The sequence below is a fragment of the Heterocephalus glaber genome, unplaced genomic scaffold, assembly GCF_053883595.1.
Source record: "Heterocephalus glaber isolate CG9 unplaced genomic scaffold, H.glaber_assembly_v1.0 deba00001442, whole genome shotgun sequence".
In the NCBI taxonomy this organism is placed as follows: Eukaryota; Metazoa; Chordata; class Mammalia; order Rodentia; family Bathyergidae; genus Heterocephalus; species Heterocephalus glaber.
The window spans coordinates 27,650,423-27,665,815 of NW_028258296.1; the positions used below are offsets into that span (position 1 = coordinate 27,650,423).

General features: G+C 35.6%; 1 protein-coding gene across 9 annotated transcripts in view; it reads right to left on the reverse strand.

Annotated features, from left to right (window-relative positions):
- Evi5 (ecotropic viral integration site 5) overlaps positions 1-15,393 on the reverse strand; it is a 230,081-nt gene that overhangs the window by 130,981 nt on the left and 83,707 nt on the right. For all 9 annotated transcript variants that reach the window (XM_021255368.2, XM_004841266.4, XM_087213125.1 and 6 more), the window contains one exon: positions 7,404-7,464. In XM_021255368.2, coding sequence (XP_021111027.1) covers positions 7,404-7,464 — 61 coding nt within the window. The remainder of the gene's footprint in view (positions 1-7,403; positions 7,465-15,393) is intronic.

Below are 15,393 nucleotides of genomic sequence, written 5' to 3' on the forward strand. Positions count from 1 at the left end.
AAACTTTAGAACTCAAAATATTCGGCTGAGCTGGGCACTGTTGTGCACATTTGTAATCCCAGCAACTGAGAAGCTAAGGTAGGAGGATCTGAAGTTCAAGGGTAGCCTGTGCCACACAGCAAGTTCAAGATTAGCCTGAACTATATAGCAAGACCTTGTTTAAAAAAAAAATTCACCCGGATTTTCTAAACCCATCTACTTTAAATCTGAAATTTATTTTAATATAAATAAAATTCTAAGTTGTCATTTTTCCCAAACACTGAACCAAATGTCTTAACACTACTTTTTAAGGTTCACACTTATTTAATTTCTTTTTTTGTAGTAGTAGTGCCAATCTAAACCTGGGCCTTGCACACGGATAGCCCTTAATACCAGTTGTAAAATAAATTATTGTATCTCCATTTGTGTGATATCTACTTCATGCTGAGTTGATAAAAACTCTTTAGCTGAAATAGACCATTTCGGGGTTACCTCTATAAGTTAATGTCTTATTTTGCACTAACAATCACAGCATTTTGACAAAGCTTTGCAATCCTTTTTAAAATCCGGTGGAAGTAATTTCCCCTATTCTTGTTTTCTTTATCCTCTTCAAACCCCAGTTATTATTATATAGTTCTAAAGTAGTTAAAAGCTTTGGATTTGAAATTAGGCTAATTTGGATTCAAATCTTCATTCTCTAATACTTGTGCATGTCATTCAATGCCTTAAACTATTCCTTTATCTACAAAATTAAAAGTAATAAAATCTACAAAGATATTGGGAAACTTGAATGACATAGCACAGCACCTAACATATGCCAAACACTGAGCTAATGATCAGCACAGCTGATGGTATTTTCAAAGTTTAGTATGAGTGTGATTGTAATGCTTTTGTCTGTTTTTTAGTTTTTATTTGGAGTTTTTTAAAAAACTGCTCTGAATTCTACAAGGAATTAGATTCAGGTAGACTTGCTGATACATTATTTTGTTGTGACAATGACATCTTTGTATAACATGAAGTTATTTTGTTGCTCCCTGTATTCATCATTTTAACATGTGAGAGCCAGGCATGGTGGTGCATCCCTATAATCCCAGCACTCAAGAGGCCATCAAAGGATGGAAAATGGGGCCGGGAATTTAGCTCAGAGGTTCCGCTGCCTGCCTTGCAGGCGCAAGGTCCTGAGTTCAATCCCTGGTACCAAAAAAAAAACCCGGAAAAAAGAAGGGGTAGCTATTCTACTTGCAGACAAAGTAGACTTCCAGCCAAGACTGATTAAGAGAGACAAAGAAGGTCACTGTATCTTTGAAAAGGGAACAATCCAAGAGCAACAGATAATGATCATAAATATACATGCACCAAATATTAGTGCATATAACTATATAAAACAAATATTAATGGACATGAAGAATCAAATAAGCACTCATACAACTGTAATGGGGGACCTCAATACCTCACTGTCACAAACAGACAGAGCAACTACACAAAAAATCAACAATTAAATATTATAACTGAACCAAACTTTTGAATTGTCTAAGTAGATGTCTACAGAGTGTTCCACCCAACAATATCAGAATACACATTCACAGTTGCTCATGGAACTTTCCCCAAAATAGACCACATACTAGCTCATAGAACAACCTTAAGTAAATGCAAAAGAATTGAAATTATCCCATGCATATTATCAAACATAGTGCAATGAAATTGCAAATCAATGGCTAAAGAAACCACAAGAATTTCATAAACACATGGAAATTAAATAACACCCTCCTGAAGAAACAATGGGTCACAGATGAAATTAAAGAAGCAATTAGACAGTTTCTACAATTAAATAATGCCAATGCAACATATCAGAACTTATGGGAGACAATGAAAGCAGTCCTATGAAGGAAATTTATAGTGGTGAATTTGTGTATCGGAAAAACAGAGCAAATTCAAATAAACAACCTAATGCTGAAACTCAAGCTTCTAGAAAAAGAACAGCAACTCAACCCCAAAGCTAGTATGAGGGAAGAAATTATAAAGATCTGAGCTGAAATTAATGCAAAAAAAAATACAAAGAATCAACAAATCAAAGAGTTGGTTCTTTGAAAGATTATTGTCATAAAAATATACAACATAAAATTTGTTATTTAAATCTATAATTCATTAGCATTACATACATTTATAATGTTGGTAACCACTATTTCTAGAATTTTTTCATCATCACAGACAAGTTCTGTACCATTAAATAATCCTTCTTCCCTACTGTGATAAAAACAGCATGGTTCTGGCAAAGAAAAAAACCCAAAGATCAGTGGAATAGATTAGAAGGTGCAGAAACAACTCCAGACATACTCAGCCACCTCATCTTTGACAAAGGAGCCAACCACCCTCATTGGAGGAAAGATAGCCTATTTAATAAATGGGGTTGGAAAAACTGGATTTCAATCTGCCAAAGATTAAAACTAGACCCATAACTACCACCATGCACTAAACTAAGATCGAAGTGGATTAAAGATCTAAATATTAAGACAGGAACACTAAACTTGCTGGAAGATAAGTTAGGTAGAACTCTTGAAAGACATTGGCATAGGAAAAGACTTTATGAACAAAACCTCAGTAGCATGGGAGCTAACACAAAGAATCAACAAGTGGGATCTCATCTTATTAAAAAGCTTCTGCACTGCAAGAGAAACCACCAACAGAGCTAACAGACAACCTACAATGTGGGGAAAAATTTTTAGCAGCTATACCTCAGACAAAGGTCTACTATCTAGATTATATAAAGAATTGAAAAAATTCAGACCCCACAAATTCAAAGACCCAATTCAAAAATGGGCATCTCAAATGAACAGATATTTCTCAGACAAAGAATTAAAAGCAGCAAATAAATATATGAAAAAATGTTCAATATCACTGATCATTCAAGAGATGCAGATGAATGAAAACAACCCTGAGATTCCACCTCACCCCAGAAAGAGTGGCTGGTATCAAGAAATCAATCAATAACAAATGCTGGCGGGGGTGTGGAGAGAAAGGAACCCTCCTCCATTGTTAGTGGGAGTGCAGGCTGGTGCAACCACTGTGGAAATCAGTATGGAGATACCTCAAAGAACTAGAGCTAGCAGTCCCATTTGACCCAGCTATTCCCCTGCTGGGTATCTTCCCCAAAGAATTAAAAGAATCATACCACAGCGATATATTTGCACCCGTGTTCATAGCAGCACAGTTTGTAATAGCTAAAGCTTAGAAACAGCCCAAGTGCCCAACAACTGGAAACTGGATAAAGAAGATGTCATTTTTTTTATAAAATGAAGTACTACTCAGCCATAAAGAATGAGAAACTAGAGACATTTATAGCTAAATGGATGTATACTGAGGCCATACTCTTACGTGAAATAAATAGGACACACGTGTAAATACCGAATAGTTTCTCTAGGGTGAGAAACTGAAAGTGTAAATAAGGATTAAAATGATTAAAATGAATAATTCATAATTTAAAATAGGAAAAGGTCTAAAGGTGTAGGGGTAGTGGGAGGGGAAGGGGAAAGGGAAGAAGGAAAAGGAAAAATTATGAGAAAAGAAAAAAATGGAAATGAAATCTATGTAAATAGGGAAGGGTTGAGGGGGTGCAGGATGCACAGGTAATGGGGGGGGAACCTAAGATACATCATGTACAGGTACAAGCACCCAATGATAAATGTAAGTGTACTGTATACCTAAAATGTACCAATAGAAGAATTTAAAAAAATAAAAATAAAAAAATAAAATCAGAGAAAGATCCGTGCAAAAAGTGAACTCCAGGCCTATCTCTCTAATGAACTTAGATAAAAAATCCTCAAAAAGATACTAGTAGACAATGCAGTAAATCATCAAGAAGATTATATACTCTAAGTAGAATTCATCCTAGGGACGCTGGGATGGTTCAACATAAATGAATAAATGTAATACACTACATTAACAGAGCTAAGGACAAAAACCATATGATCATCTCAATAGATACAGAAAAAATGTTTGACAAAGTCCAACATCCATTCATGATAACAAAAAAAACCCTACAGAAAATTGGAATTGATGGTTTTTATCTCAATCTGACAAAAGCCATCTATGCCAAACTAACAGCCAACCTCATACTAAATGAACAAAAACTGAAAGCTTTCACCCTAAAATCAGAAACAAGACAAAGATGTTCACTGTCACCACCTTGTTCAATACAGTTCTGGAAACATTAGCCAGAGTAATCAGACAAAGAAAGAAATAAAAAGAATAAGGATGGGAAAGGAAGAAGTTAAATTATCATTATTTGCAGATGATACGATACTCTACACAGAAGACCCCAAAACTCCACCAAAAGACTTCTAGACTTAATAACCAAATTCCGTAGCCTACCTGGATTCAAAGTCAACACTTAAAAATCAATAGCCTTCAGAAAAAATGGAAACCAAGTCTTTGTAAATAGGGAAGAGTGGAGGGGGGGAAGGGAGGGCAGGGGAATGGGGAAAAAATAAGAACCAAGATACATCATGTAAAGGTACAAGATCCCAATGATGAATGTAACTCTATTGTATACCTAAAATGTACCAATAAACTTAATGAAAAAAAAATCAACAGCCTTCAGGGCCGGGGATTTAGCTCAGTGGCACTGCACCTGCTTCACAAGCACAAGGTCCTGAGTTTGATTCCCCAGTACCAAAAAAAAAAAAAAAAAATCATAGCCTTCTTGTACATGAATAACAAACTCACTGAGAGAGGAATTAAGGAAAAACACCTTTCACAATAGCATCCAAAAAAATGAAATACCAATCTAACAAAGGAAGTAAAAGACCTCAACATTGAAAACTACAGTACTCTGAAAAAAGAGATCAAAGAGGATATCAGAAAATGGAAAGATATTCCTTGTTCTTGGGTAGAAAGAATCAATATATTGAAAATGGCCATACTTCCAAAACTTACACAGTGCCTCACAAGCGCAAGGTCCCCAGTTTGATCCCCGGTACCAAAAAAAACCCCCAAAACTGTTATACAGATTTAATGCAATCCTGATATTTCACAGATTTAAGAGAAAACAATCCTAAAATTCATTTGGAACCAGAAGAAACCTAGAATAGCAACGGTAATTCTAAGCAACAAAGGCAAGGCAGGGGGCATCACAATCCCTGACTTGAAATTACAAGGCTACTATAATAAAAATAGCATGGTACTGGCAAAAAAACAGACTGAAGGATCAATGAAACAGATTAGAAGATGGAGAAACTCCAAACACACTCAGCCACCTTATCTTTCACAAAGAAGCCAAATACCTTCACTGGAAGAAAGACAGCCTCTTTGATAAATGGTGCTGAAAAAACTGGGTTTCAACTTGCCAAATATTAAAATAGACCCTTATCTTTCACCATGCACTAAACTAAAATCAAAATGGATCAAAGATCTAATATCATAACAGAAACACTAAACCTGCTAGAAAATAGAATAGGCAGAACTCTTGAAGACATTGGTGTAGGCAAAGACTATGAAGAAAACCCCGATCACGCAGGAACTATCACAAAGAATCAACAACTTGGATCTCATCTTATTAAAAAGCTTTTGCACAGAAGGAGAAACCACCAACACAGTCAAAAGACAACCCCGTATGGGAAAAAAATTTTGCCAGCTCTTCCTCAGACAGTTATATTCTATATCTATATATATTTTACATTCTATATCAGATATATTCTATATCTAGAATATATAAAGAACTCAAAAATATCAGACCCCTCAAATTCAAAGACCCAACCCAAAAATGCACATCTGAAATGAATACACTTCTCAGATGAAGAAGTAGAAATGGCAAATAAATATATGAAAAAATGTTCAACATCACGGGTCATTTGTGAGATGCAAATTAAAACAACACTGAGATTCCCTCTCACTCCAGAAAGAATGGCTGTTACAAAGAAATCAACCAATAACAAATGCTGATAGGGCTGTGGGGAAAAAGGAACCCTTCTCCACTGTTGGTAGGACTGTAGATTGGTACAACCACTGTGGAAATCAGTGTGGAGATTCCTCAAAAAACTAAAACTAGAGGTTGCATTTGACCCAGCCATTCTTCTTCTTCTTGGTATCTTCTCAAACAAATTAAAAGTATCATACCACAGGGATATATTCGCATCTACGTTTATAGTGGGACAGATTGTAATAGCTAAATCTTGGAAGCAGGCCAAATCCCCATCTACTGACGAATGGATAAACATTTTTTTTTTAATATAATGGAGTACTCCCCAGCCCTAATGAAAGATAAACTTGAGATACTATAGCCAAATGGATGTACTTTGAGACCATACTCTTTAGTGAAATAAATCAGATACACCTGTGTAAATATCGAATTGTTTCTCTGGTGTGAGAAACTGAAAGTGTATATAAGGACCAAAATGTATAACAGATATTGTAAAATAGGGAGAAAATGTTCAAATGGGTAGGGAAAACAGAAGGGAGGCCAGGGGAAAGGAAGGAAGGGAAAGGAAAAAAATTACAAAAGAAGGAAAAAATGAAAACAAAGCTTTGTAATAAGGAGGGGAAGAGGCGTTAAAGGGACGGTAGGGGAATGGGAAAAAATAAGAATCAAAGAGATATACAGGTCGAATTCCCTATGATTTGGGCTTTTTGTTTGTTTGTTTTTTAAGACAGGGTCTTGTTATGTAGTTCAGGCTGGCCTTCAACTCACTATGTAGCCTAACCTGGCCCAGAACTCAATGATCCTCCTGCCTCAGCCTCCTGAGTGCTGCTGGGATTACAGGTGTGCACCACCATGCCTGGCTTTCCCTGTGATGAATGTGCTCATTACATATACCTAAAATGTACCAATAAACTTAATTAAAAAAATAAAAGTAAAATTTAAAAAACTCCATTTACAGGAGGTTCAAGTAAGAATGTTAGGATATATACAGGGTATTTATACATCCTTCAAATTAAAAAATTTATTTGTTTCTCTGAGAAGTAGGTCTAAAGTTTAACTCTTGCCTTGATAAGAAAAAAATTACATTGGTCCTTCCACTCTAAGACAGCCATAATTAGCTCTAATGTAATGATTTGTTTTAATTAGTCTGCCACAGATTATCTGCTGCTAGTTTCAGAATACAATGTGTTACAGATTTTCTTCTCTGCCACCTTTACAATTACAGTTAAATGGCATGTAATTATGTTCTCCATGGAACTTTTTTCTCCTGAGGAGCCACCGACAAAGCTGCTCTTTTCCACAAAGAATGGAAGCCACTTCAGTCACATTATCCTGCCTTTGGAAAATGTCTATTTTCAACCATAATATAGAAGGATGGTCAATAAATAAATTTTATTGCTAAGTTTACTGCAGATGGTAATAAGAGATAAATGTAACCTAGTATCTATTGTCAAATAACTGACTTCAACCAATTTCTCTTCAGCACTTAAAAAAGCCCTGAAAAGCTTACTTTAATTTCAACTTGCTCTTCCATTTCTTTAGTTTTTATTGTAGTGTATTCCTTTTCAAGCCTAAGAAGAAGAAGAAAATTAAAGTTATGTTTTCATTCAGTTACTAATTATAAAAATTTTAAATATAAATTAATATAAAATACATTTTTTAGCTTCCCCAGGTTAAGATATTTAATATGAGAAAAATGAACACTTTCATGAATTTTTACCATAAAAATCACCTTACAAATCACAAAAATAAAAGCCATTCGAAAGTAAAGAAAGTGAATTTATACAACACCAAACAGAACTGAGTTTTTAGACTCTATTGAACCCTAAACTTACAGAAGAACCAGCTATCCATTTTCCTCAAATTGGAACACAACCGTATGGTTGGATGGGCTGTTAACCACAAAAATCTTGGTACTACAACTGACTAAAAATATTTTAGTGGGTTTCCAAAAAAAAAAAAATTCTTAGGACAATTCTTCCTTACAGAAGCTTCAACTAAAAAATGTAGAAGAAATGAGGCAAGTATAAAAATCATGAGAATATCACAGTAAGTCCCATAGGCAAGACACAGTAGTGAGTACTAAAATTAGTGGAAGTTTATGAATAGCTTCAGACTGTATTTTCTAAAATATTTAGAAAGTACTGAAGGAAAACCATAACTTTATAGTGCAGAATCCTGGCAGACAGCACTTGAATTAACTGATCAAGATTAAAGTCACAGTACTGCACACTGAATATGCAGCTCTGTGAAGATGTCCTGAGAAGAGGCTATCATCTCTTGAGATCTCTCAATAGCATACATCCTCAAAGTAAAAAAAAAAATCAAACAAAACCAAATTAAAGGATCATCTATGAAATAACTGACTAGCTCTGTTCAGAAGCTTTAAGAAAACAGAAAAAGAGGTCAGAGCCAGGTTGTGGAGGTGCACATCTATAATCCCTGTACAAGTTTGAAGTCAGCCTGGACTGTACAGCAAGTTTAAGGCCAGCCTGGATTATATAAAAAAACCAAGACTCTGTCTCAAAATACGTTTAAAAAAAAAAGAGGTCAGGCTCAGTGACACACACTTGTAATCTCAACTGCTCTTGGGAGGCTAAAGCAGGAAGATCAATTGAGCTCAGGAGTTCAAGATCAGCCAAAGAAGTATAATGAGACTCTATCTCAGAAAACACTGATGGACTGTCATTGCCTAAAGGAGAGTAAAATATGACAAATAAATGCATTTGTCATGTACTATTTATGTACTATAAATGTACTATTTTTCCAGTACTATTGTAAGTCAAGTTATCTTTTAAAAAATTTATAGGCCAAAAATTAATCACATCAAATTATTTTTTATCTTGCTCAAAACCAAATTCAGTGCAAGTATCAACCAGACCAGACTTCAAATAATTTAAAGCTATTCTCAAAGATCAAATTCTCCTTCAAAGGACAAAAACCTATTACCATATGCATCATCACAGTTAGCTCACAGTTATTTCTTAATATAGATTGCTACATCTATCCTGAGGCTTAGAAACTTGCCTGTTTTATTGCTATACTACAATGACTCTTAGTAAGAAATGTTACAAAAGTATAGAAGATTCCAAAAACTGCAAAATATTCTGAACAATGGCTGCACTGCTGAAACAAGCATACACCCTTTGAAAATTACCACTTTGAAGTAGTTATTGCTAGATATTATGTGAAAATGTCATCATTATAACTCACCTACCTAAAACGAAGTACTACGAGTCAACATGTAATCCTTGCTTCTCAATTCAGGAAACCAAATATATTCAATTCAACCTCCTGACAATGCTCTAAAATCCATTACTATTTCATCTCCATTGACAGTACATACTTGAGCACTTAAGGATAAAAGGTACAATATCTCAATCTACTCTCAAATGAATTCCCAAAAATGTGTGTGGATTTTCCTTATAGAAACACAAATATACATACATAATATTTATATATACGAAAAAGGAAAGATAAAAAAAAATGAGACAAATTGCAAGCTACTGAAGAATCTAGGTAGAATATGCAGAAGTTCTTTGTACTAAATTCTGATTTCACTGTCTACTATACTCTTATTTACCCATGGTATTCCAGTGACACTAGCTTTCATGTTGATCCTTGGACATACCATTCACATCCTTGTCTCAGACTTTACATTTACATCTCTTTGTGGGAAACACTTCCCCCTCAGACAGTCACATGGCTACTTCTCTCACCTCCCTTAGCTGTCCATTCAAATGGTACCTTATCAGCCTATATCTGAGTGCCCTATCTAAATGAGCAGCCCATCATTCTGTGTGTTTCATCCTGCTTTGTCTCCTTTGTGGCACTTTCATTGACTAGCATGACACCTATGTTTGTTTTGTATCAGTCTTCTACATTTCTATAAGTTCCATATCAGCAGAGTTTCTGTTGTAGTCATTGCATAAACCTAGCAATCAGACACAAAGGTCTTCAAAATTATACTCAGGTAGAGCCATGGTGACTGAGGTAGGACGATTGCCCTGAGTTCACGGCCAGCATGGGCTACATAGTGAGCTGAAGGCTAGCCTGGATTACATAGTGAGACTCTGTCTCAAAAAATAAAATAAACGAAAAAACAAAAAACCACTCAGATATTATCTCCAGAAGACAACCTGAAACCTAGTTTGCCAATCTCCTACCCCACCATGTTCATGGTCTTCATATTTTTCTACTCATATACTTGTTAAAAGAATATTTCCTCATATTCATTTTAAAGGATTCTAAAATTATTTTTACTTCAAGTCTATATAATTGCACAGGATGCAATTCATATGTGCTTTAAAGTTTTCCACTGACTTTAAATGACATTTATGTAATTTATGGACAACCTATATTCTATGACCTAACAGGCAGAGACAATGCTACTGCTATTAAACCAATGAGTAAAATTATTCTGTTATTAAAAGACTGCCTTCATTTTTCAACTCATAAACATGTTAAAATGGTGATCATGTTGTCCCGTGATCACCATTTTACTTTTGAATTCTAATTGTAAGAAAGGTAAGGCAGCCTTCTCAACTATTTGTCAGATGAATGAAATAGGAAGCTGCTCTATTCAGTCTTTCTTGCTTTGCTCTATCAGGAGACACTTCCACAGGATCAAAGCATTCTAAAATTGTTCCTTTGCTTAGTGCCCTAGAGAATTTTTACAATCCATGGCAATGTACCATAATACAATTTGGAATGGATGGCAGGTTTGCCTTCCTTCTATCAAGTAGGAAAAGGACGACCATGAGAGGGTAGATGGAAAGAAGAACTAAGAAAATTCTACCATAGAAATGTAATCAAGCAGATAAACGTTAGGAAAGAATTACCAAGATCTGAACATTTCCTGACCCCAGAAGACTGTATATACCAGTTTAAAAACATGTCTTAGGCATCTCTTTCATGTTATATTAATAACCCATTACACTGGCATCTACCAGATTGTAGTTGTAATAAACTATTTATCTCTCTGTTCTTCAACCCACAGCAGTTTGAACCTTTGTCATGATAGGTACAAACCTTTGTTATATATTCCAAGAGTGGTATTTAATAGAAATGGATGAGACTCATCTTTTAATACTGACAAAGGATTACTATCTGGAATATATATGAACAACTACTAAGAAGTAGTCAATATAGTAAGTAGACACTACAATAGAAAAGAGGGAAAAAACAAGAAAATCATGAGGTTAATAAACATATAAAAGGTATTTGATTCTTACTAACAATCAAGGAAAAGCAGATTAAGTCCAAAATGATATATTTTACATTCAATAAATTAGCCAAAATTAAGAATACTAACCAGATGCTGATGACAAAGTAGAACAATGAGAATTATTAGATTGCTGGGTAAGATAAAAAAATAAGTACCACTTTAGCAAATATTTTAGTTGACCCTAGCTTATTCTGCAATGCAGGAATCCTATTCCTAAATATGTATCACAGAAAAATTCTTCCACAAATATACATAGCATTTTAATAGCAAACAAATTTAGAATGTCTCAAACGGCCATTATGAAAACTGATGCACTTTGTTAAAGTCAATTAAACATACAGCAGTAAAAATTTATGAACTACTCCACACATAACAAAAACCAGCAAATTGTATCACCATGTTAATCAAAGATAAATACAAGTCACAAATCACTGTATACAAAATAATCACAGGTACATAAGACTGTTTCTAAAAAGCAAAAGAGTAAGTGATGAGTCCAAAATTCAGGAGAATACCTCTTGCAGAGAGCACATAGGCTAAGTAATAGGATCATGAGCAGGTGCTTTTTTATGTTTCATACTATATATACACCAAAAGTTTTAAAAAGGAGTAAGTGATCATATATAAACCAAAGCTAACATATCAAGTATGATTAAGAAAAAAAAAATCTATTGGATTTGCACCTGGGAAATAATTACCTCTTAACATCTCAACTACTACCCCACCCTAAACCAAGTTTTCATTATTCTCCTATCTGAATTATTTCAATACTTACTAACTTTTCTCCTTCAATCAATCCTAACCCTACCTTCTCCACTGTCTAGGGCTACAAGATTTCCTCTGTTTCCTCTCCAACCCATGTGTCCTACCTTCTTCCTCCTGGCCCACTCTGTTCCAGCCACCCTGGCCACAGTCTTTTGTCAAAACATACCAAGCACACTTCTGCATCCAGGCCTTTGTACTGTTTGCCTTCTACGTCTGGAAATTTTGAAAGGTTTCCTGGTTTTTTTGTTTTGTTTTTTTCAGTAATGGGAAATTGAACCATGGTCTTGCTAAATCACTAAGTTGCCCAGGCTAAGCTCAAACTCACAATCCTCTTGCCTCAGCCTTCCAGAGTGCTGTAATTACAGGTGTACAAAAGCTACCATGCCCAGCTACAGACTATCTTCCTTCATGGCACCTATCACTACCTGGTGTAATTTTAATTTCTGCCTCATCACATAGAATCTAAGCCTCATGAGAAATTATAAATCTAGTATTTTATTTCTAGCACCTCAAAAAATATCAGCAAGTACTGAGTACTCAAGAAATATTTCTTTCCAGGTGTGGTGGCACATGCCTGTAATCCCAGCACTTGGGAGGCTTCAGCAGGAGGATCGCTGTGAGTTTGCCAGCCTAGGTATATAGTGAGTTCAAGGCCAGCCTATAAACTACATAGCAAGACCTTGTCACAAAATCAATCGAAAAGTTTTTTTTTCTTGAATAAATAAATAAAAAGAAAAGATTTAAAAAGGAGTTTTAGTGAAAGAGTAAGAAGCATTAAGAAATGGTTGAGAATATATGTAGCCTAGTGGCAGAGCCCATTCAATTGGGAGGCCCAGAGGATACTGAGAGAAGGAGGAAGGAAGGGAAAAAAGGTGAGACAGAGAGAGGAAATGATTGCTCTGAACTCACATTTATGTTTTGTGTTAGTTGTTGGTGTTGTTTTGTTTTTCTTTCAGTACTAGAAACTGAACCCGAGCTTTCACGCTGAACTACATCCCAGCCTTTTTTACTTTTAGACAAGGACTCACTATTGCCCAAGCTGGGCTTGAACTTTTCTTGCCTCAGCCTCCCAGAGTGCTGGGATTACAGGTGTGCACCACCACACACAACAGAGAATGTTTGATTAAGTCTTTACATTTTTCTTTCAGTTTATAAAAATCATGAGAAAAATAAAGATCTTGTGGAAATAATTACTACATAAATCCTTAATTTTAGATAGTCTTTATACAACTGACTTGGTCTCTTCAACAAATCAATATATTAAAAAGATTTGCAGCTGGACACAGTGAAATGCACCCATAGTCCCAAGTATTTGCAAGGCTGAGGCAGGAAAATGGCTTGAGTCCCAGTGTTCGATGTCAAAGTGTGGGCAGCACAGAGAGACTAAAAAAAAAAAAAGCAGCTGATTTAAGTGGACAATGCTGGCCTATGTTAAGAGAAATCTAAGGTTGAGGGTATGGCTCAGAGGTAGAATGCTTGCCTAGCATGCACAAGGCACTGGATTCAATCCCCAGCACTATTTTTAAAAAGGAAGAAGGGAGTAAGAGAGGCAGGAATAGAAGGAGGGGGAAAAAAGGAATCTAAGAGATAGAACAACTGAATGCAATGTAATCAATGCCAAAGACATTTCTGGCACATCTAGGGAAATCTGATCTTAGAACAGGTATTAGACCAGATATTATTGAACTATTGTTAAGTAGTAACAGCCATATGATAAGAGGGGCAAATGCCTTCACTGTGTTGCAATGAGTACTGAAGTATTAGGGAGTACAGCATCATGATTTCTATAATTTACTCTGAAACATTGAAGAAAGAAAACAAAATAAATATGACACGATATTAATAACTGTTAAACCTAGATGATAAGCATATAGATATTTATATTCTATTTTTATGGCATTGTGTCACTTGCCTGTAATCCCAACACTCAGGAGGCTAAGGCAGGGAGATCTTCACAAGTTCAAGGCCAGCCTAGGCTACAAAGTGAGTTCAAGGACAGCCTGGAATATATAGCAAGACCCTGTCTATACATATAAATAATTTTATTTTTTTTGAATGTGTGAAGTTTCCCAACTGAAGAGAGAAAAGATAAGTGAAACATGATCTGAAGCTAATGAGCACAAACTGTTCTTTCTTCACTGTCAAGCTTAGTGAGAATAGAATGCTATATTAAGGAAGGTTTTGTTTTATTACTTGTAAGTCAAAATTACCTTCTTAAATAAAACAATAGCAAAAGAGGGGTGGAAGATTAAAAAAAAGGAATAATTAATGGAGCAAGGACCTAGAAAAAATAGGAATGAATAATACCTATATTCCAAATTAGCATTATATGGCCAGGTATTTAGCTCAGTGGTTCCGGCGCCTGCCTCACAAGCGCAAGGTCCTGAGTTCGATCCCCAGTACCAATAAATTAATTAATTAATTAATTAGCATTATAAAGGAATAAATACTGTATTCTGAAAAATGAAGAAAAAAATATGACCAAGGCTATCAGGCAGATGACAAGATTTAAATGTGATGGCTGATGAATCATCAGTAAGGTAATTCACTGAGATTCAAGTATTGCAAAAAGGGACTGGGGAGGAATTGTACAGTTTGAAAGAACCATTACCGGGAATGAGTAACTAAATCAAAGCCAATCTAAATATGTGCATGGAGGAGCACTGGAAACAGAGCTTACTATCAGCAACCTCACTACCTGTGCAGCAATGCCTGGCCATATGAACACAGAATACACAAGGACAAAAGAGCCCCACCTATTTAGACTAGAGTTTATTGGCTATCAGAAGGGATCCATAAAACAGAACAGAGACAGTGTAAGGAAGTAAAAAAACTACAGGTTGGAAGTTTAATAAGTAAGCAAGATAAATGAAATTTTAAAAAATGGATTATACAGGTGATAATCTCAAAAGAGAACCAGTTACCAGGAAGGCTAAGGAACCCTCATTCTCAAGTTTCCTTCCTTCTCCCTTCCCTCCCCTCCCCTCCCTTTTCCCTTCCCCTCCTCTTCCTATTCCCTTCACTTCTCTTCCTTTCCCCTCCTTTTCCTCCTCCCTTCTCTCCCCTTCCTCTTCCCTTGCCTTTCCTCCCCTCTCCCTCCCTCCCTTCCCTTTCTCTCCCCAGCACCAAAATAGTAATAGCACAATCATACACATACACACACACACACATACACACAAATACCAGGCTAACTCCAGTCAATATGGAAAGGAAGGGGGTGTTTAAAGGTAACACACACAGTGTACTATGAACCACTATTAAAAGTAGTATGACAGGGCTGGGGATTTAGCTCAGTGGTTGCAGCGCCTGTCTCGCAAGCGCAAGGTCCCAAGTTCGATCCCCGGTACCAAAAAAGAAAAAAAAAAAAAAAAAAAGTAGTATGACATGAACTCTGTTATACTAAAACCAATAATAATAATACCACCAAAAAAAATTAAGTTCTATAATCTTAAAGAGGAAAAATGAATTTATCACTAGAACGTTTTGTCACTTACACTTAATTTCCTAT